Here is a 20,690-nt window from a genome sequence, read left to right on the forward strand (position 1 = left end):
CCTTGACCTGGTCCTGGTCCTGGGTCGTCTCTACTGTCTCTGGTCAGCAGAGTCCAGGACGGCGGCGGCGGCGTCCTTCGCCTCCTGCAGCAGCTCCGACGCCCGTCTCCGAGTCTGGAACACAACAGGGTTTCAGTGACAGACCGGACAAAACGGACAGACCGGACAGACCGGAGAGACCGGACAGACTGGACAGACCGGACTCAGGTCTGGGTTTGTTGAGCCGCATTTTACAATAAACTACCCCAATGCATTTTGTAATACATTTTGCCGCATTATGTAATAAGTTATTACATTTTGAGAAGATTATTATAAAATGCACTTGCACTAACAGAGTGCATTATGTAATAACAATTCTAAAACAGTTTATTTGTTTGTTATTGGCATATATAATTCCCAACTTGAAATAGGAAACTAAAGTTATATTTGGAGTTTTATACATAGATTTATTGGCTACAGAGCTCTGAGGGAAATTGCATAAAAAACAGTAAAAGTCACTCTTGTATAAATTCATTGTTAAACAAACAACAATAATAGTTATTATTACATAATGCACCATGTTATTACATTTCCTAGAAAATAAAAAAGTTGCAAGTGCATTTTATAATAATCTTCTCAAAATGCAATAACTTATTACATAATGTGGCAAAATGTATTACAAAATTGGGCAGTTTTTTACAAAATGCGGTTTTATTACAAAATGAAATGAAAACGTTATTACATTTTGGACGTTTATTACAAAATGCAGCTTAACAGGGTTTCAGTGCCAGACCGGACTCGGGGAAAAAAAACGGGAGAAAAATTGAAAATTTAAAAAAATAAATTAAAAAAATTACACATCATTTCAAAAAAATAAATTGCAAATATAAAATAAAATAAAAAAATATAAAATAATAAAATAAAATAAAAATAAATGTTAAGATGCCCACGGTGTCTCTGAAGGCGTCGTCCGTGACGTCTTTCAGGTTAATCATCACGTTGTAATAAGCTCCAAACACACCGGCCTCCAACGCTTTAGCTGCAACCTGGAAAAACACAGACACGTCAGGCTAGCTCCCCCTACTGACCAGCTAGCTCCTCTACTAGCCAGCTAGCTCCTCTACTAACCAGCTAGCTCCTCTACTGACCAGCTAGCTCCTCTACTGACCAGCTAGCTCCTCTACTGACCAGCTAGCTCCTCTACTGACCAGCTAGCTCCTCTACTGACCAGCTAGCTCCTCTACTGACCAGCTAGCTCCTTTACTAAGGTTCTCTCCTGGGCTACCAGACTCACCTGGGCGTCAGATTTGCAGCTGACGTTCCCGTAAACGACCAGTTCCTTCATCGGCCCCCAGAGGGCGCTGATCCGCTCCGCTAGCGCTAGCGGCACGACTACGGCTTGTTTTAGCCCGTCCTGCATCGCCGCTTCTCTCCTGATTATTGAACACAAGACAATCTAATGATTAATGACAAAACAATCTAAATGTCGTCAACGGAAATTTGGACTAAATATCCTCGACAACGAAAATTATTACTTATTATCGTCGTCAACGAAAATTCATACTTAATATCGTAAACGAAAATTCGGACGAAATATCGTCATCGAAAATTCAACTAAATATTGTCAACGAAAATTCGGACTAAATATCATCGTCAACAAAAATTCTGACTAAATATCGTCAACGGAAATTCGGACTAAATATCGTCAACGAAAATTCTGACTAAATATCGTCGTCAACAAAAATTCTGACTAAATATCGTCAACGGAAATTCAGATTTTTGATTAATGACAAAACAATCTAATGATTGACGAAAAAACAATCTTTTTTGCGGCTCCAGAAATATTTGTTTTTTGTGTTTTTGGTCCAATATGGTTCTAAAACATTTTAGGTTGCCAACTCCTGAACTATGTGTTACCTCTTTATTTCTTCCACAGAATTCTTTGGTAATTTCAGCGCCGCCTGAAAAAAAAACGGTAGGAGTTACCAAGACAGAAATCAACATGTGCATCACATTTTGTAGTTAGAAAGTAGAGAAAAAAACACAAAGTGTCTGTGGAATCTGAGGTCGGGTTGTTGTTGTCAGCATGTTTCAATTCAGGTAGATAAAGGTAAAGGTTTGTTAACGACGATATTTAGTCAGAAGGTCTGCAGGTGTAACTGCAGGTCTACAGGTGTTTCTGCAGGTGCAGGTGCTTCTGCAGGCGCAGGTGTTTCTGCAGATACAGGTGTTTCTGCAGGTGCAGGTGTTTCTGCAGGAGCAGGTGTTTCTGCAGGTGTTTCTGCAGGTGTTTCTGCAGGTGCAGGTGTTTCTGCAGGTGCAGGTGTTTCTGCAGGTGTTTCTGCAGGTGTAACTACAGGTGTTTCTGCAGGTGCAGGTGTAACTACAGGTGTTTCTGCAGGTGCAGGTGTTTCTGCAGGTGCAGGTGTTTCTGCAGGTGTTTCTGCAGGTGTTTCTGCAGGTGCAGGTGTTTCTGCAGGTGCAAGTGCAGGTGTTTCTGCAGGTGCAGGTGTTTCTGCAGGTGTTTCTGCAGGTGTAACTACAGGTGTTTCTGCAGGTGCAGGTGTAACTACAGGTGTTTCTGCAGGTGCAGGTGTTTCTGCAGATGCAGGGGCAGGTGTTTCTGCAGGTGCAGGTGCAGGTGTTTCTCTCACCATGTAGCTGTTGAAGGCGGATGCGTCTGCGTCCACCATGCGCAGCAGGTCGTTCATGGCCCGGTGAAACGGGGGAATCAGCCTCCTGATGATCCCGTCCAGGTTCTCAAACTGCCTCTTCCCGTACGTCATCTGGCCCACCATGGCGCCCAGCGCCGCCCCCTGCAGGACACAGACGGGATGACCTCTAAACCGGTCACAGGTGAGGTTTTACCTGAGAATCTCGGCTGTTAAAAACCCACCATGGCGGCGATGGCGGCCGACACCGATCCCCCTCCGGGAGCGGCGGTCCGAGCCCCAACGCTGTGGACAAACTTCTGCAGGGACAAGGACGCCAGCTTCCCTTCCTCCTGGTCCTTCACCATGTACCTGCACAGGTTGGTGTGTTTATTGGTTATTGGTTATTGGATGGATCCCCGTTAGCTGCCGCCTTGGTGACCACTAATCTTCCTGAGGTCCATAAAGAACATAAAATATTACATAAATGATAACATCTAAAACATAAATACATACAGTCATACACTAGCATAACTACACTTATAATACTAACAACAATAATACACATATATGTACACACACACACATCAGTTATATATGCATAAAATCATAATATATTAATAACACTATAATTATACTAATACACTATAATAGCACTAATAATACCATACAATAGTAATATATTTTCAGTCACTGCTATCGTTAAAGTGATTCTACTAATTTCAATATCAATAACAAATTAAAGCTGCAAGCAGCGATGAACGGGCCCTCGCACTCACGGCCACCGCCCCCATAAGCATATCAGAAATGACACCACCCACGACTTCCTATGTCAAACCATTCAAAAGATATAGCAGAAAAAAGTTTTCTAGGGGGCGCTGTTGAGCCATTAGGCCACGCCCATTAATGCAAACCATGAAATATCAAATTTTTCACCAGGCCTGGCTTGGTGAAAAATTTGGTGACTTTTGGGGAACTATCAAATATGGACCAATCAGATGAAGGGGGGGCGCGCTTTTTGGCGTCTAGCGTCGCCACGGTAACGCTTTTGAAAGAGAAAAGTAATGTGCGCAGTTGCAGGATGGAGACGAACATTTTGATGTATAACACACCTGGGTGCACGTTACGGTTCGGGCTGAATTAACTGACGAAGAAATGGCATAAATTGCGCCAAAATTACACGATTAATTCAAAATGGCCGACTTCCTGTTGGGTTTGGGCCATGGCTCCAAGAGACTTTTCTTTAAGTTGCGACATGATACAGGTGTGTACCGATTTTCGTGCATGTACGTCAAACCGTATTGTGGGGCTTGAGGTACAAAGTTTTCCAGGGGGCGCTGTTGAGCCGTTAGGCCACGCCCATTAATGCAAACCATGAAATATCAAATTTATCACCAGGCCTGGCTTGGTGCAAAATTTGGTGACTTTTTGGGCACGTTTAGGGGGAAAAAGGCCCTCCTTTCGTCGAAAGAAAGAAAGAAAGAAAGAAAGAAAGAAAGAAAGAAAGAAAGAAAGAAAGAAAGAAAGAAAGAAAGAAAGAAAGAAAGAAAGAAAGAAAGAAAGAAAGAAAGAAAGAAAGAAAGAAAGAAAGAAAGAAAGAAAGAAAGAAGTCCTACAGATACAATAGGGCATTCGCACTGTCAGTGCTCGGGCCCTAATTACCAGTCATAAAGTCTGCAGCATTAGCTGAGCCTTAAGTCGTTTTTGAAAAGTTAATTTATTTTGTGACCGAGATATGTGAGGAGGTAAAGAATTCCAAGGACATTATCGAACAATAGATAACTGAGTATTTGAGTAGATTAGTTCTCGGCGTTGGAGGTATCAGGTATTTCTCGTGTAATGGTTACGTCTGTCTCTAGTATTTAGTAATTGTTGAAAAAATATTCAGGTGTCTCATTGAATATGATGTTTATAAAAAACATCAGGATGTTGTAGTTGGTTTAACTTCAACTGTGAAGCAGGAAAGTTGGGAGCAGATCAGCTCAGAGCCGTCTGGGAGATTTGCGAGGCCCTGTGCGAAATGGCCGGAAATTTTTGGGTTTTTCGGGTCGGATCGGGTGTCTATATGCGCAATTTTTTACTCTCCAATGATCAAAATACTGGATTCCTTCCCCTGCCTCATCATCATCTGGGCTGCCTCGACGCGGGGCCCCACGGCTGCTTGAGACCCGGTCGGATCGGTGATTTTTGTAACAAATTTATCAAACAAGCCTTTCAGAGAGGCATTAAACTCTTCCATTTTCTTTAGGTTTTTTCTTTTTTCATCCCCTGATGGAAATTTCCTGAATCTGTCTCGTTCTCTCGACATTGTGTGACAGTTTGTTCCAACTCCACCGTCTGGATCAGAGCAGCTTGTGTCTGCGCTTGGTCTGATCAGTTGTATTGAACAACAGACACATATATTTATTGATATGCACAGACTAGTACACATTTAGGTCTGTAATGGAACGTGACTGTTGATATTTATAAGGGAAAAAACAAAAAAAAATAATAATTTTTGAAAAAAAAAACAAAAAAAATGTCCCATAGCGCGAGGCCCCGTGCGGTTGCACGGTTCGCACACCCCTTGCGGCGGCCCTGGATCAGCTACAGTATATTTGTACGTGTTGAACAGTAAAGTGCCGGTCTAGCTGCTCTGTTTTGAACCAGTTGCAATTTATGTATTTCTTTCTTTGCTGCTGCAGACCGTATAACAGGTGAGACCAGGACACCTTCACACCAGGTGAGACCAGGACACCTTCACACCAGGTGAGACCAGCTCCTTCAGACCTGAATCCTGGGTTTGGGTCTCAAGTGGATTTAATGGATCTGTTCCAAACTCACTCGATGATCCTCTCGTTGGGGCTGAACGGGCCGAGCGAGTCCAGGCCGAGTTTACTGACCACCTGCCGACACAAACGTTCACACTTTGAAGCCAAAGCTGGAAATCTGTTTTCATTAAGAAACTGCTGCGACTAAAGCTGCTTTCATCAACGAAAGTTAGGACTAAATATCGTCGTCAACAAACCTTTATCACCTGAGGAAAACAAGACGGGACGAAAATGGTCATGTGACGATAACGATGATTAAATGTATAATGCAAATATCATAGAGGAATAAAAACCAGACTAAAATGTAGATTACAAATAAAAACTCTGCTAAAATGTGTCTTCATTTCCGTTGACCAAAACAAGACGAAATGTTCTGAAAAAGATCCTTAATGTCCATGTTTTCAGTAGTTTCCTCTGGTTTAGTCTTTAAACTAGTTTAGTCTTTAGATCCACTTTCCTACATAGACGTGGAAAAGATTGAGTCATTATTCTTTTATTATATTATTGTTACCTTATAGACTCAAGAATACATTCATTCCAGATACAGAAGACTCTCATTTGAGTTTACAACATATTTATTTTCATCTTTTTCTTTTTCCACGACACATTGGGTTTTCTTTTCCACGTCTATGTAGGAAAGTGGATCCAAAAGAACTGGTTTAAAGACTAAACCAGAGGAAACTACTGAAAACATGGACATTAAGGATCTTTGTTAGAATGCAATATACGATATTGCATTATATATTTAATTATCGTTATTGTCACATGTCCATTATTTTCGTTGCGTCTCGTTTTCCTCAGGTGATAAAGGTTCGTTGACGACGATATTTAGTCATAATTTTCCTTGAGTCTTTAAGGTAACAATAATATAATAATAAGATAACCTTGTTTGAATTGTAAAATGGGTTTGGCTAAATACAATCTTTGACTAAAACCAGACATAAAATGGTCCTGGATAATTCGGACTAAAATGACTTTTAGTTGACTGAAACTTGACACGACTAAAAGGAGAATGAATGAGACTAAAACTAATAAAAACTAAAACGCTAGCTTGACCCAAACACTAGACCAACAGAAACAACACGACTCTCACCAGCCGGACTTTGTGCTCCTCCTCGATGACGAACAGTCGATCTCTCTGGATGTAGAAGTCGGCGGCGTCCAGCACAGCTTTGAGAGGAATCAGGCCCACGATCTGGGAGCCGACGACCGGCAGCTTCAGTTCCTGCACAGACACGTACAAACACCTTCAGTTCCTGCACAGACACGTACAAACAGCTTCAGTTCCTGCACAGACGCGTACAAACAGCTTCAGTTCCTGCACAGACACGTACAAACAGTTTCAGTTCCTGCACAAACATGTACAAACAGCTTCAGTTCCTGCACAGACAGCTTCAGTTCCTGCACAGACACGTACAAACAGCTTCAGTTCCTGCACAAACACGTACAAACAGCTTCAGTTCCTGCACAAACAGCTTCAGTTCCTGCACAGACACGTACAAACAGCTTCAGTTCCTGCACAGACACGTACAAACAGCTTCAGTTCCTGCACAGACATGTACAAACAGCTTCAGTTCCTGCACAAACACGTAAAAACAGATTCAGTTCTTTCACAAACACGTACAGACAGCTTCAGTTCCTGCACAGACATGTACAAAAAGCTTCAGTTCCTGCACAGACGCGTACAAACAGCTTCAGTTCCTGCACAGACACGTACAAACAGCTTCAGTTCCTGCACAGACACGTACAAACAGCTTCAGTTCCTGCACAGACACGTACAAACAGCTTCAGTTCCTGCACAAACACCTTCAGTTCCTGCACAAACACGTACGAACAGCTTCAGTTCCTGAACAAACACCTTCAGTTCCTGCAGAAACACGTACAATCAGCTTCAGTTCCTGCACAGACACGTACAAACAGCTTCAGTTCCTGCACAGACACATACAAACAGCTTCAGTTCCTGCACAAACACGTACAAACAGCTTCAGTTCCTGCACAAACGGCTTCAGTTCCTGCACAAACACGTACAAACAGCTTTAGTTCCTGCACAGACACGTACAAACAGCTTCAGTTCCTGCAGAGACACATACAAACAGCTTCAGTTCCTGCACAAACACGTACAAACAGCTTCAGTTCCTGCACAAACGGCTTCAGTTCCTGCACAGACACGTACAAACAGCTTCAGTTCCTGCACAGACACGTACAAACAGCTTCAGTTCCTGCACAGACACGTACAAACAGCTTCAGTTCCTGCACAAACAGCTTCAGTTCCTGCACAGACACGTACAAACAGCTTCAGTTCCTGCACAGACACGTACAAACAGCTTCAGTTCCTGCACAGACACGTACAAACAGCTTCAGTTCCTGCACAGACACGTACAAACAGCTTCAGTTCCTGCACAGACACGTACAAACAGCTTCAGTTATTTCACAAACAGCTTCAGTTCCTGCACAGACACGTACAAACAGCTTCAGTTCCTGCACAGACACGTACAAACAGCTTCAGTTCCCGCACAAACACGTACAAACAGCTTCAGTTCCTGCACAGACACGTACAAACAGCTTCAGTTCCTGCACAAACAGCTTCAGTTCCTGCACAGACACGTACAAACAGCTTCAGTTCCTGCACAGACACGTACAAACAGCTTCAGTTCCTGCACAGACACGTACAAACAGCTTCAGTTCCTGCACAGACACGTACAAACAGCTTCAGTTCCTGCACAAACACGTACGAACAGCTTCAGTTCCTGCACAGACACGTACAAACAGCTTCAGTTATTTCACAAACAGCTTCAGTTCCTGCACAGACACGTACAAACAGCTTCAGTTCCTGCACAGACACGTACAAACAGCTTCAGTTCCCGCACAAACACGTACAAACAGCTTCAGTTCCTGCACAGACACGTACAAACAGCTTCAGTTCCTGCACAAACAGCTTCAGTTCCTGCACAGACACGTACAAACAGCTTCAGTTCCTGCACAGACACGTACAAACAGCTTCAGTTCCTGCACAAACACGTACAAACAGCTTCAGTTCCTGCACAAACAGCTTCAGTTCCTGCACAGACACGTACAAACAGCTTCAGTTCCTGCACAGACACGTACAAACAGCTTCAGTTCCTGCACAGACACGTACGAACAGCTTCAGTTCCTGCACAGACACGTACAAACAGCTTCAGTTCCTGCACAGACACGTACAAACAGCTTCAGTTCCTGCACAGACATGTACAAACACCTTCAGTTCCTGCACAGACACGTACAAACAGCTTCAGTTCCTGCACAGACACGTAAAAACAGATTCAGTTCTTTCACAAACACGTACAAAAAGCTTCAGTTCCTGCACAGACACATACAAACAGCTTCAGTTCCTGCACAGACGCGTACAAACAGCTTCAGTTCCTGCACAGACACGTACAAACAGCTTCAGTTCCTGCACAAAAAGCTTCAGTTCCTGCACAAACACGTACGAACAGCTTCAGTTCCTGCACAGACACGTACAAACAGCTTCAGTTCCTGCACAGACACGTACAAACAGCTTCAGTTCCTGCACAGACACGTACAAATAGCTTCAGTTCCTGCACAAACACGTACAAACAGCTTCAGTTCCTGCACAGACACGTACAAACAGCTTCAGTTCCTGCACAGACACGTACAAACAGCTTCAGTTCCTGCACAGACACGTACAAACAGCTTCAGTTCCTGCACAGACACGTACAAACAGCTTCAGTTCCTGCACAGACACGTACAAACAGCTTCAGTTCCTGCACAGACATGTACAAACAGCTTCAGTTCCTGCACAAACACGTAAAAACAGATTCAGTTCTTTCACAAACACGTACAGACAGCTTCAGTTCCTGCACAGACATGTACAAAAAGCTTCAGTTCCTGCACAGACGCGTACAAACAGCTTCAGTTCCTGCACAGACACGTACAAACAGCTTCAGTTCCTGCACAAAAAGCTTCAGTTCCTGCACAAACACATACAAACAGTTTCAGTTCCTGCACAGACACGTACAAACAGCTTCAGTTCCTGCACAAACACCTTCAGTTCCTGCACAAACACGTACGAACAGCTTCAGTTCCTGCACAAACACCTTCAGTTCCTGCACAAACACGTACAAACAGCTTCAGTTCCTGCACAGACACGTACAAACAGCTTCAGTTCCTGCACAGACACGTACAAACAGCTTCAGTTCCTGCACAAACACCTTCAGTTCCTGCACAAACACGTACGAACAGCTTCAGTTCCTGAACAAACACCTTCAGTTCCTGCAGAAACACGTACAATCAGCTTCAGTTCCTGCACAGACACGTACAAACAGCTTCAGTTCCTGCACAGACACATACAAACAGCTTCAGTTCCTGCACAAACACGTACAAACAGCTTCAGTTCCTGCACAAACGGCTTCAGTTCCTGCACAAACACGTACAAACAGCTTTAGTTCCTGCACAGACACGTACAAACAGCTTCAGTTCCTGCAGAGACACATACAAACAGCTTCAGTTCCTGCACAAACACGTACAAACAGCTTCAGTTCCTGCACAAACGGCTTCAGTTCCTGCACAGACACGTACAAACAGCTTCAGTTCCTGCACAGACACGTACAAACAGCTTCAGTTCCTGCACAGACACGTACAAACAGCTTCAGTTCCTGCACAAACAGCTTCAGTTCCTGCACAGACACGTACAAACAGCTTCAGTTCCTGCACAGACACGTACAAACAGCTTCAGTTCCTGCACAGACACGTACAAACAGCTTCAGTTCCTGCACAGACACGTACAAACAGCTTCAGTTCCTGCACAGACACGTACAAACAGCTTCAGTTATTTCACAAACAGCTTCAGTTCCTGCACAGACACGTACAAACAGCTTCAGTTCCTGCACAGACACGTACAAACAGCTTCAGTTCCCGCACAAACACGTACAAACAGCTTCAGTTCCTGCACAGACACGTACAAACAGCTTCAGTTCCTGCACAAACAGCTTCAGTTCCTGCACAGACACGTACAAACAGCTTCAGTTCCTGCACAGACACGTACAAACAGCTTCAGTTCCTGCACAGACACGTACAAACAGCTTCAGTTCCTGCACAGACACGTACAAACAGCTTCAGTTCCTGCACAAACACGTACGAACAGCTTCAGTTCCTGCACAGACACGTACAAACAGCTTCAGTTATTTCACAAACAGCTTCAGTTCCTGCACAGACACGTACAAACAGCTTCAGTTCCTGCACAGACACGTACAAACAGCTTCAGTTCCCGCACAAACACGTACAAACAGCTTCAGTTCCTGCACAGACACGTACAAACAGCTTCAGTTCCTGCACAGACACGTACTGTACAGTACACGTACTGATGGACCAAACCCGTTTCAACTTTATTTATTTATTCAAACAGGTTAAAACAAAAAATAATCAGAATACATAAAATGTATATACCAAACAAAAAAAAACATTGGCAAAACAAAGCAAATTAAAGCTGCAAGCAGCGATGAACGGGACCTCGCAAGTGCAATTTTCACCAATAAAGATCAAGGACTCACAACAGAGTCCGATGAACCACCATGAGTCTTTATATCAAACCATTCAAAAGTTATGTCAGAAAGTAGGAACTATCAAATATGGACCAATCAGATGAAGGGGAGGGGCGCGATTCTTGGAAAGAAAAGTCTCTTGGCGCCATGGCCGAAACCCAACAGGAAGTCGGCCATTTTCAATTAATCGTGTAATTTTGGCTCAACTTATGCCATTTTCACGTGTCGTACTTTAGCGAACTCCTCCTAGCAGGATCGTCCGTTCTACATAAAACTTGCTCAGGAGACACAAAAGACGTTAACCAGGAAAAGTTATCAAAATCGTGAGTTTTTGTGAAATGGCGTGGCCGTGGCGCCGCGTCAAACTTCAACGTTAAACAGGAAGTGATACTACTAGCTGATTGGTCGATATTTGGAAGATTTGTCAGATGAACTTCCTGAAAGACTGAAGGGTTTCTGAGACGGTTCTGATTCACCGACCTCGGCGTCCTTGCAGATCTCCTCGTAGACGGTGTGGAGGGACGTCACCTCGTAGTCCAGGATGTTGGTGGACACCTGAGCCACGTTGGCCTCGTCCAGGTACCAGCCCAAACCCTGGACCTTCTGCAGCCGCCCCGGCTGGAGACACAGGAGACAAAACCATGAGACACAAACCAGGTACCAGCCCAAACCCTGGACCTTCTGCAGCCGCCCCGGCTGGAGACACAGGGGACAAAACCATGAGACACAAACCAGGAACCAGCCCAAACCCTGGACCTTCTTTAGGAGACCCGGCTGGAGACACAGGAGACAAAACCATGAGACACAAACCAGGTACCAGCCCAAACCCTGGACCTTCTGCAAGTCGAAATTTCGTGAATAAAGTCGAAATGTCGAGAAAAAAGTTGAAATACAATTTTGAGAAAAAAGTTGAAATACAATTTTGAGAGAAAAGTCAAAATTTCGTGAATAAAATCGAAATGTCGAGATTAATGTTGAAATACAATTTCGTGAATAAAGTCGAAATTTTGTGAATAAAATCAAAAATTTTGTGAATAAAATCAAAAATTTTGTGAATAAAGTCGAAATTTTGTGAATAAAATCGAAATTTCTTGAATAAAGTCGAAATTTCGACACAGGAGACATGTTATTACATTTCCTAGAAAATAAAAAAGTTGCAAGTGCATTTTATAATAATCTTCTCAAAATGCAATAACTTATAACATAATGTGGCGAAATGTATTTCAAAATGCGGCTTTATTTCAAAATGAAATGAGAAAGTTATTACATTTTGGACGTTTATTATAAAATGCACCATTATTTCCAAAATGTGGCTTATAGAACCCTATAATGTAATAAATTCCTATAATGTAATAATTTCCTGAAAATGTAATAACGCCTGAAAATGTAATAAAATCCAATAATGTAATAACTTCACCAATAATGTAATAAAATATTCTGACTGATATTGTAATAACATTTTTACAGATAATGTAATACTTTATTACATTATTGAGAATATATTACATTTTCAGGTGGGTCTTTTTTTTCCAAAACTGATAATGTAATACTTGACAAATAATGTAATATATATGTTCATTTTCAGTCCAGAGTTCTACATTTTGTGTTTTAAGTATCTAAGAATGTTTTATACGCTGGATTTGAAACACCAGAATGAATATTGGGTTAAATTGCAGACTTTGAGTTTCATGTAATAAATTCCCAATAATGTAATAAGTTATTACATTATTGGTAAGAATTGTATTACAATATCAGTCAGGATATTTTATTACATTATTGGTGAAGTTATTACATTATTGGATTTTAAGTGCAAATTTGATTACATTTTCAGGAATTTATTACATTATAGGAAATTATTACATTATAGGAAATTATTACATTATAGGGTGCACCAGAATGCACCTGCTGCCTCCCCCTACCCAGAATGCACCTGCTGTTTCCCCCGGCCCTGCTCCCGGACTACCCAGAATGCACCTGCTGTTTCCCCCGGCCCTGCTCCCGGACGTCCAGCGCGATGCGGTGAGCCTGCTCTTTGGTTCCGATCAGGTTCACGTTGTAGGCGATGAGGAACTTGCGGGCGCCGGTGACCGTGGCCCCCCAGGAGGGGATGAAGGAGGCGGGGCCGAAGTCGGGGGCCCATTCCTCCCGTTTGAGCTGGAAAACAAAACAAACGATGCTGGAAGCACTGACTACGTTTACATGCAGTAAAAATAGGGTTCAGGTCAATATTCCGGTTACTGAAACTTTGGGAATATTCCGTTTCTGGTCTGGCGTTCGTACAAATCCTGCTTCGCTCACCTTCTTGTAAATCTTCTATCCCGGTACTTTCTAGCGTCTACAAATGCAGAAATGTTCATATCCTTCATTACATTTATGAAGTGATTAGTCTCCTCCTGGTCTTGGTTTCTCTGTGTTTAGAAGAACTTCCTGGACTCAAAAGACCAGGATTCCTTGTGAAAAGAACATGAAAACAACTTCCTGTTCCTTTTGACGGGGAAATCCTATGGAAGAGTATCAATTTTTTTTTATTGTGCACTTCCAGAAAAAAGTCGAAAATGTCAACATAAATGTTGAAATAAAATTTTGAGAAAAAAGTCGAAATTGCGTGAATAAAATCGAAATGTCGATATTAATGTTGAAATACAATTTCGTGAATAAAGTCGAAATTTCGTGAATAAAGTCGAAATTTCGTGAATAAAGTCGAAATTTCGTGAATAAAGTCAAAATTTCGTGAATAAAGTCGAAATTTCGTGAATAAAGTCGAAATTTCGTGAATAAAGTCAAAATTTCGTGAATAAAATCAAAATGTCGAGATTAATGTTGAAATACAATTTCGTGAATAAAGTCGAAATTTCGTGAATAAAGTCGAAATTTCGAGAATAAAGTCGAAAGAATAAAGTCGAAATTTCGAGAATAAATTTGGGGGTTTTTAAAAAGCAGAATATGAGCAAATTCTGGTTATTCAAAGGGGTTATTGGTGTTTACCGGGTTATTGCTAATATTCCGGTTTTAAAAGGGTTATTGATACAGGTAAACCTAGTCTGGAACTCACCTTGTCTGGTAGAGCTTCGTATTCTCCGGCTCTCACCGACGGCAGATTCCTCCTGGACTCCAGTCGAGCTGCTTCACCGTAGAGATAAACTGTGGAGGATTCAGTGTTTAGTCTGAGGAAGAGAATCAGGGCCGTGCAGGAGAAAACATATCTGAGAGGGGAAGATTTATTTTTATTGTGGTCTCCTGCTGGACCAGGTCCAGACGTCTCACCGGGGACCTGCAGCGTCTCCGCCAGCTTCCTTCCAAACTCCTCTGCGCAGCGGACGCAGTCGTCCATGCTGACATTCTGGACGGGGATGAAGGGACAGACGTCCAGCGCTCCGGTCCGGGGGTGCTCGCCTGGACAGGAAACGCAGGTTTACCACTTCCTGTAGTGCGGTGGCTGCTGCCACGCAGCCGCAGACGTCCCACGCACCTGAATGCTTTGTCATGTCGATGATAAAGACTCACCTGAATGCTTGGTCATGTCGATGAGGCTGAAGGCCTGCCGCGCGGCGCTCAGCGCTCCCTCCACCACGGCCTCCGGCGAGCCCACGAAGGTGTAGACGGTTCGGTTGGTGGACGCTCCGGGGTCGACGTCCAGCAGGCTGCAGCCGGCCGTCCCCGAGATGGCTGCCGAGATGGCATCGATCACCTGGACACAAGTCAGACTTGAGGCATACAGGCAGGTGGAAGCAGCAGCGGGATGACCGCAGGGGGGGGGATCCCGAGGCTCCGGCCTGCAGACATGCACAAAAGAGAAAAAAAAAGGGGGCCAGCACAAGAAACTACAGGAACGATGGACAAAAATGATAGCTATGAGATATTTATAATAAATAAAAATGGTATTGGAGAAGAGAGGAAGGGAAGAGGAGAGGAGAAGAAGGGTGAGAGGCACCGCCCAGTGGATCATGTCGGTCCCCCCTGCAGCATAAACCTATAGCAGCATATCTACCACCAAGCTATATTTGAGACTAACTATTATAGTCTTGTTCTATAGCTGCAACTATGACTACTGACTGTAACACACTAGTTTACACTACCTAGAGATTTACCAACACCAGCTAGAGGTTTACTAAACACTAAGTATAGGCTTTACTAAACAGAAAGGTTTTAAGTTTAGTTTTAAAGGTGAAGGTGGTGTCAGCCTCCTTAACCCAGATTGGAAGTTGGTTCCATAGTAATGGTGCCTGATAGCAGAACGCCCGCCCTCCAAATCTACATTTAGATACTCTAGGAACTACGAGTAAACCTGCACTCTGAGAACGGAGAGCTCTGCCAGGAACATAAGGCACTATCAGGTCTTGCAAATAATGGAGGTCTGGCTTTAGAAGATGTTTTAGTAGCGACATCAACAAACTTCAAGCTAGCCTTGAACCTCTAAGCAACAACTTCACCAGCATTGTCCAAAACCCCCAACAACTCCAACAACCAGGCTCAATTTCCTCAACAACTCCTCCAACTCCAACCACCATAATAATAAAAAAACAAAAATGCCAAACAACTTAATCAAAAACCCCACAAACTCCAACAACCAGGCTCAATATTCCCAACTCCAACTACCATATCAAAAAAAAAAAAAAAAAGTCAAACAACGTAATCAAAAACCCCAACAACTCCAGCCAGCAGGGTCAAACATGCCAACAACTTCACCAGCAATGTCCAAAACCCCAACAACTCCAACAGCCAGGCTCAAAAACTCCAACAACTCCAACAACCAGGCTTAATATCCCCAACTCCTACTCCAACTACCAGTCAAAAAAACAATAACTCTAACCACCATAGCCAAAAAAAAAGGCCAAACAACTTAATCAAAAACCCCAACAACTTCACCAACCAGGCACAACTTCCCCAACTCCTCCAACTAGCAGTCAAAAAAAACAATAACTCCAACCACCTGAGTCAAGAACCCCAACAATCCAACTACCTGAGTCATAAACCCCAACAATCCAACCAGCAGGGTCAAACACGTTAAAATCTTTACCCAGCAGGGTCCAAAACCTCTACAACTCCAACAATCAGTCTCAATATGCCCAACACCTCCAACTCCAACTACCAGGCTCAAAAACCCCGTAAACTCCAACAACCAGGCTTTATATCCTCAACTCTTCCTCCAACTCCAACTACCAGTCAAAAAAACAATAACTCCAACTACCATAGCCATAAAAAAGAAAATGCCAAACAACTTAATCAAAAACCCCAACAACTCCAACCAACAGGGTCAAACATGCCAACAACTTCACCAGCAATGTCCAAAACCCCAATAACTCCAACAACCAGGCTTAATATCCCCAACTCTTCCTCCAACTACCAGCCAGTCAAAAAAACAATAACTCCAACCGCCATAGCCAAAAAGGCCAAACAACTTAATCAAAAACCCCATAAACTCCAACAACCAGGCTCAATTTCCCTAAATCTTCTGTAACCCAAGGTTGGCCCTGTGCACAAGTGAACAAATTAGCCCAACCCGATCAGTGTGTCTATATCCGGGTCAGTCTGGGGTCACTTCCTCTTCCTCCACCCACTTCTGTGATCAACGCTGGGCTGGTGCAACTTGGCCAGACGGCGACCTTAATGGCACTTTAAAATGCTTATATTCAGCTATCAGCGGTCAGGTGTTCTTTAGTTGAAACCTTTGAATGGGTTTGGACAAACAATCTCTCTTAAATCCTTGATGGCGAGCAGCTTGGACTCAAATAAACCTCCACAACTGGTGGATCAACCCTTGTTGAACTGAATGAAGATAACTGACTCTTGTTCCTTGATTCAATGGACAAAGGACATTAAAAAAAGAACTATTTAAGGAAGAGAAACTTCCAAAAACTCAGAACTTGAGACATGTGCGTTTACTTTAATTTTGTTGTGTCTTTGGTTTTCATATGAATTGGACTCCTCGTTGAACGTGTGTTTCCTCTGTGTTGACCTAGTCCATTATTAATTTTCTATTCTTAATTAATTTCAATTTAGCGAACATGATTGGCTACACTTCCTCCAACTCCAACTACATGAGTCAAAAAAACAATAACTCCAACCACCATAGCCAGATTCACCCCCCCACCAACTCCAACAACCACTCTCAATTTCCCCAACTCTTCCACCAACAACTCAATCTACTAGTCAATCAGTACAATTTGATAATGATTGCCGTTTCCAGATGTAGGTAGTTTTACATTCCTGTGGTGGACGCAGCAGCAGGGTCAAACACGTCAACATCTTTACCCAGCAGGGTCAAAAACCCCAACAACTCCAACAACCAGGCTTTATATCCCCAACTTTACCTCCAACTCCGACTACATTACATACACTACTGTCAAAAAACCAACAACTCCAACAACCAGGCTTTATATCCCCAACTTTTCCTCCAACTCTGACTACATGAGTCAAGAACTCCAACAACTCCAACCAGCAGGTTCAAACACGTTCAAATCTTTACCCAGCAGGGTCCAAAACCTCTACAACTCCAACAACCAGGCTCAAAAATCCCATAAGCTCCAACAACCAGGCTCAAAAACCCCATAAACTCCAACAACCAGGCTCAAAAATCCCATAAGCTCCAACAACCAGGCTCAAAAACCCCATAAACTCCAACAACCAGGCTCAAAAATCCCATAAGCTCCAACAACCAGGCTCAAAAACCCCATAAACTCCAACAACCAGGCTCAAAAACCCCATAAACTCCAACAACCAGGCTCAAAAACCTCATAAACTCCAACAACCAGGCTCAAAAACCCCATAAACTCCAACAACCAGGCTCAAAAACCTCATAAACTCCAACAACCAGGCTCAAAAACCCCATAAACTCCAACAACCAGGCTCAAAAACCTCATAAACTCCAACAACCAGGCTCAAAAACCTCATAAACTCCAACAACCAGGCTCAAAAACCCCATAAACTCCAACAACCAGGCTCAAAAACCTCATAAACTCCAACAACCAGGCTCAAAAACCCCATAAACTCCAACAACCAGGCTTAAAAACCCCATAAACTCCAACGACCAGGCCCAAAAACCCCATAAACTCCAACACCAAGGCTAAAAAACCCCATAAACTCCAACAACCAGGCTAAAAAACCCCATAAACTCCAACAACCAGGCTAAAAAACCCCATAAACTCCAACAACCAGGCTTAAAAACCCCATAAACTCCAACAACCAGGCTAAAAAACCCCATAAACTCCAACAACCAGGCTCAAAAACCCCATAAACTCCAACAACCAGGCTTAAAAACCCCATAAACTCCAACAACCAGGCTCAAAAACCCCATAAACTCCAACAACCAGGCTCAAAAACCCCATAAACTTCAACAACCAGGCTCAAAAACCCATAAACTCCAACACCAAGGGTAAAAAACCCCATAAACTCCAACAACCAGGCTTAAAAACCTTATAAACTCCAACAACCAGGCTTTATATCCTCAACTCTTCCTCCAACTCCGACTACATGAGTAAAAAAACAATAACTCCAGCCACCATAGCCAGGTTCAAACCCCAAAAACCCCAACAACTCCAACAACCAGGCTTTATATCCCCAACTTTTCCTCCAACTCCGACTACATTACATACACTACAGTCAAAAAAACAATAACTCCAACAACCATAGCACAAAATAAACAAAAATGCCAAACAACTTAATCAAAAACCCCAACAACTCCAACAACCAGGCTCAATATCCCCAACTCTTCCTCCAATAACTCAATACCCACTAGTCAATTCAGTACAATGTGGTAGTAATGATTGCCGTTTCCAGATTTAGGAGGTTTTAGTGGTGCTGGTTCAGGTTTAGGTGGTTCTCGTCTTGGACGCAGCAGCTCCAGACCGAACACCAGATCTCTGGTCGTGTTCGTGACCCCGTTGTGTCTCACCTGTTGGTCTCAGGTCCGTTTGGTCTCACCTGTTGGTCTCGGCCCGTTGTGTCTCACCTGTTGGTCTCGGCCCGTTGTGTCTCACCTGTTGGTCTCGGCCCGTTTGGTCTCACCTGTTGGTCTCGGCCCTCAGAGAAGTTGGGGACACACTCCACCAGTCGAGCCATGTTTCCTGGGACTGACGGAGCTCCGCCGGACTCCAGCCTGCACTCCACCACCTGTCAATCATTAACGGCTAAGACAACAGCAGGAAGAACGAATACAAAGGGCAGATGTTTATCCGTTTTAGGAGTAAAACTGTGGAACTCATTAGACAACGACCTTAAACTAGCAAACTCAATAAAAGCATATGAGCTATTATTCAAAGCAAAGGTAATGGACACATTTATAGAAGCACACGTGTGTGTAGGTGTGTGTGTGTGTGTGTGTGTGTGTGTGTAGGTGTGTGTGTGTGTGTACACCGGTGTGAACACATGCATGTATAGTGTGTAGGATTTGATGTAGAGACACAATACAGATGCATGAGATGAAATGACAGCTTAAATTGGTTTTGTTGGTTTCTTTAGCATGTTTTCACTTTCTGTTTTCAGAGCTATCATTATTATTATTATCATTATTATTACTATTACTATTATTACAGTTATTAAAGCTATTATTATTATTATTATTTTCTGTAGCCTCATGATAATTCATTTGTTCTTTTTGCATATACTATTACAGGGGTCGTCAACCTGGGGCTCTAGAGCCGCATTTGGCTCTTTAGCGCCGCCCTAGTGGCTCCTGGAGCTTTTTCAAAAATGTTTGACCTTTCTTTTCCTTTTTTTCTTTTTTTTTCTTTTTTCCTCTTTTTCTTTTTTTCTCTTCTTTTTCTCTCTTTTTTCTCTTTTTCTTTTTTTTCTTTTTTTTTTCCTTTTTTTCTTTTTTCTTCTTTTTTTCTCTTTTTAATCTTGACAATTCGACTTTTTTCTCGACATTTCGACTTTTTTCTCGACATTTCGACTTTTTTCTCGAAATGTTGACTTTTTTCTCGACATTTTGACTTTTTTCTTGACATTTTGTCTTTTTTCTCGAAATTTTGACTTTTTTCTCGACATTTCGACATTTTTTTAAATTTTTTTTCAATTTTTTCCTTTTTTTTTCTTTTTTTCCTTTTCTTCTTTTTTTCTCTTTTTCTTCATTTTTCCCTTTCCTTTTTAATCTCGACATTTCGACTTTTTTTTCGAAATTTTGACTTTTTTCTCGACATTTCGACTTTTTTTTCAAAATTTTGAATTTTTTCTCAACATTTCAACTTTTTTCACGAAATTTTGACCTTTTCTCGACATTTCAACTTTTTTTTTGAATTTTTGACTTTTTTCTCGACATTTCGACTTTTTTTTTCGAATTTTTGACTTTTTTTCTCGACATTTCGACTTTTTTCTCGAAGTGCATAATGAAAATAAACCTCCCCCCAGTTCTAACTAATATAGAAAAATGCAGCACGTGTTTTCTTCATTCTAATTCTGATACAAGACTTTTCATTTTTTGCGGCTCCAGACATATTAGTTTTTTGTGTTTTTGGTCCAATATGGATCTAAAACATTTATGGTTGACGACCCATATTCTATTATGTTAAAAGATAATCTTTCTGCTTCAAGCCCAGATGTTTTTTCGGTCAAAATAATCTCCATGTTGACCAAAGAAAAACCTGTAAATGTTTATTATCTTGCTTGTTGATTTTTTATGCTTATAATTGACTGAAATAAAGATTAACTAACTAAGTAACGGCCCTCTGTATGGAGGTGGTCTGGCAATGATTAGTCCCGTGGCACCGGCCACGGCA

At 42.4% G+C, this 20,690-nt stretch overlaps 1 protein-coding gene across 1 annotated transcript; it reads right to left on the bottom strand.

The window, feature by feature from the left end:
• Positions 1 to 19,035, bottom strand: LOC133425281 (formimidoyltransferase-cyclodeaminase-like). Its single transcript, XM_061716037.1, has 14 exons — positions 18,982 to 19,035; positions 14,482 to 14,665; positions 14,242 to 14,370; positions 14,030 to 14,118; positions 12,952 to 13,131; positions 11,458 to 11,595; positions 6,534 to 6,665; positions 5,454 to 5,515; positions 2,876 to 3,002; positions 2,634 to 2,795; positions 1,897 to 1,940; positions 1,274 to 1,412; positions 930 to 1,025; positions 1 to 114 (listed from the first exon to the last, which is right to left on the bottom strand). Exons 1-14 carry the CDS (start codon positions 19,033 to 19,035, stop codon positions 31 to 33), a joined length of 1,620 nt encoding a protein of 539 aa, XP_061572021.1. The 3' UTR covers positions 1 to 30.
• Positions 19,036 to 20,690: the final 1,655 nt, after the last annotated feature.

The sequence above is a fragment of the Cololabis saira genome, chromosome 24 (assembly GCF_033807715.1).
Source record: "Cololabis saira isolate AMF1-May2022 chromosome 24, fColSai1.1, whole genome shotgun sequence".
Taxonomy (NCBI): domain Eukaryota; kingdom Metazoa; phylum Chordata; class Actinopteri; order Beloniformes; family Belonidae; genus Cololabis; species Cololabis saira.

Coding starts and splice junctions, on each gene's coding strand:
- LOC133425281 (XM_061716037.1), bottom strand. CDS start 19,035: ATGGCTCGACTGGTGGAGTGTGTCCCCAACTTCTCTGAGGGCCGAGAC. Junction 14,666..18,981: donor CTGAGGGCCGAGACCAACAG/GTGAGACCAAAC, acceptor ACTTGTGTCCAG/GTGATCGATGCCATCTCGGC. Junction 115..929: donor ACGACGCCTTCAGAGACACC/GTGGGCATCTTA, acceptor GTTGTGTTCCAG/ACTCGGAGACGGGCGTCGGA.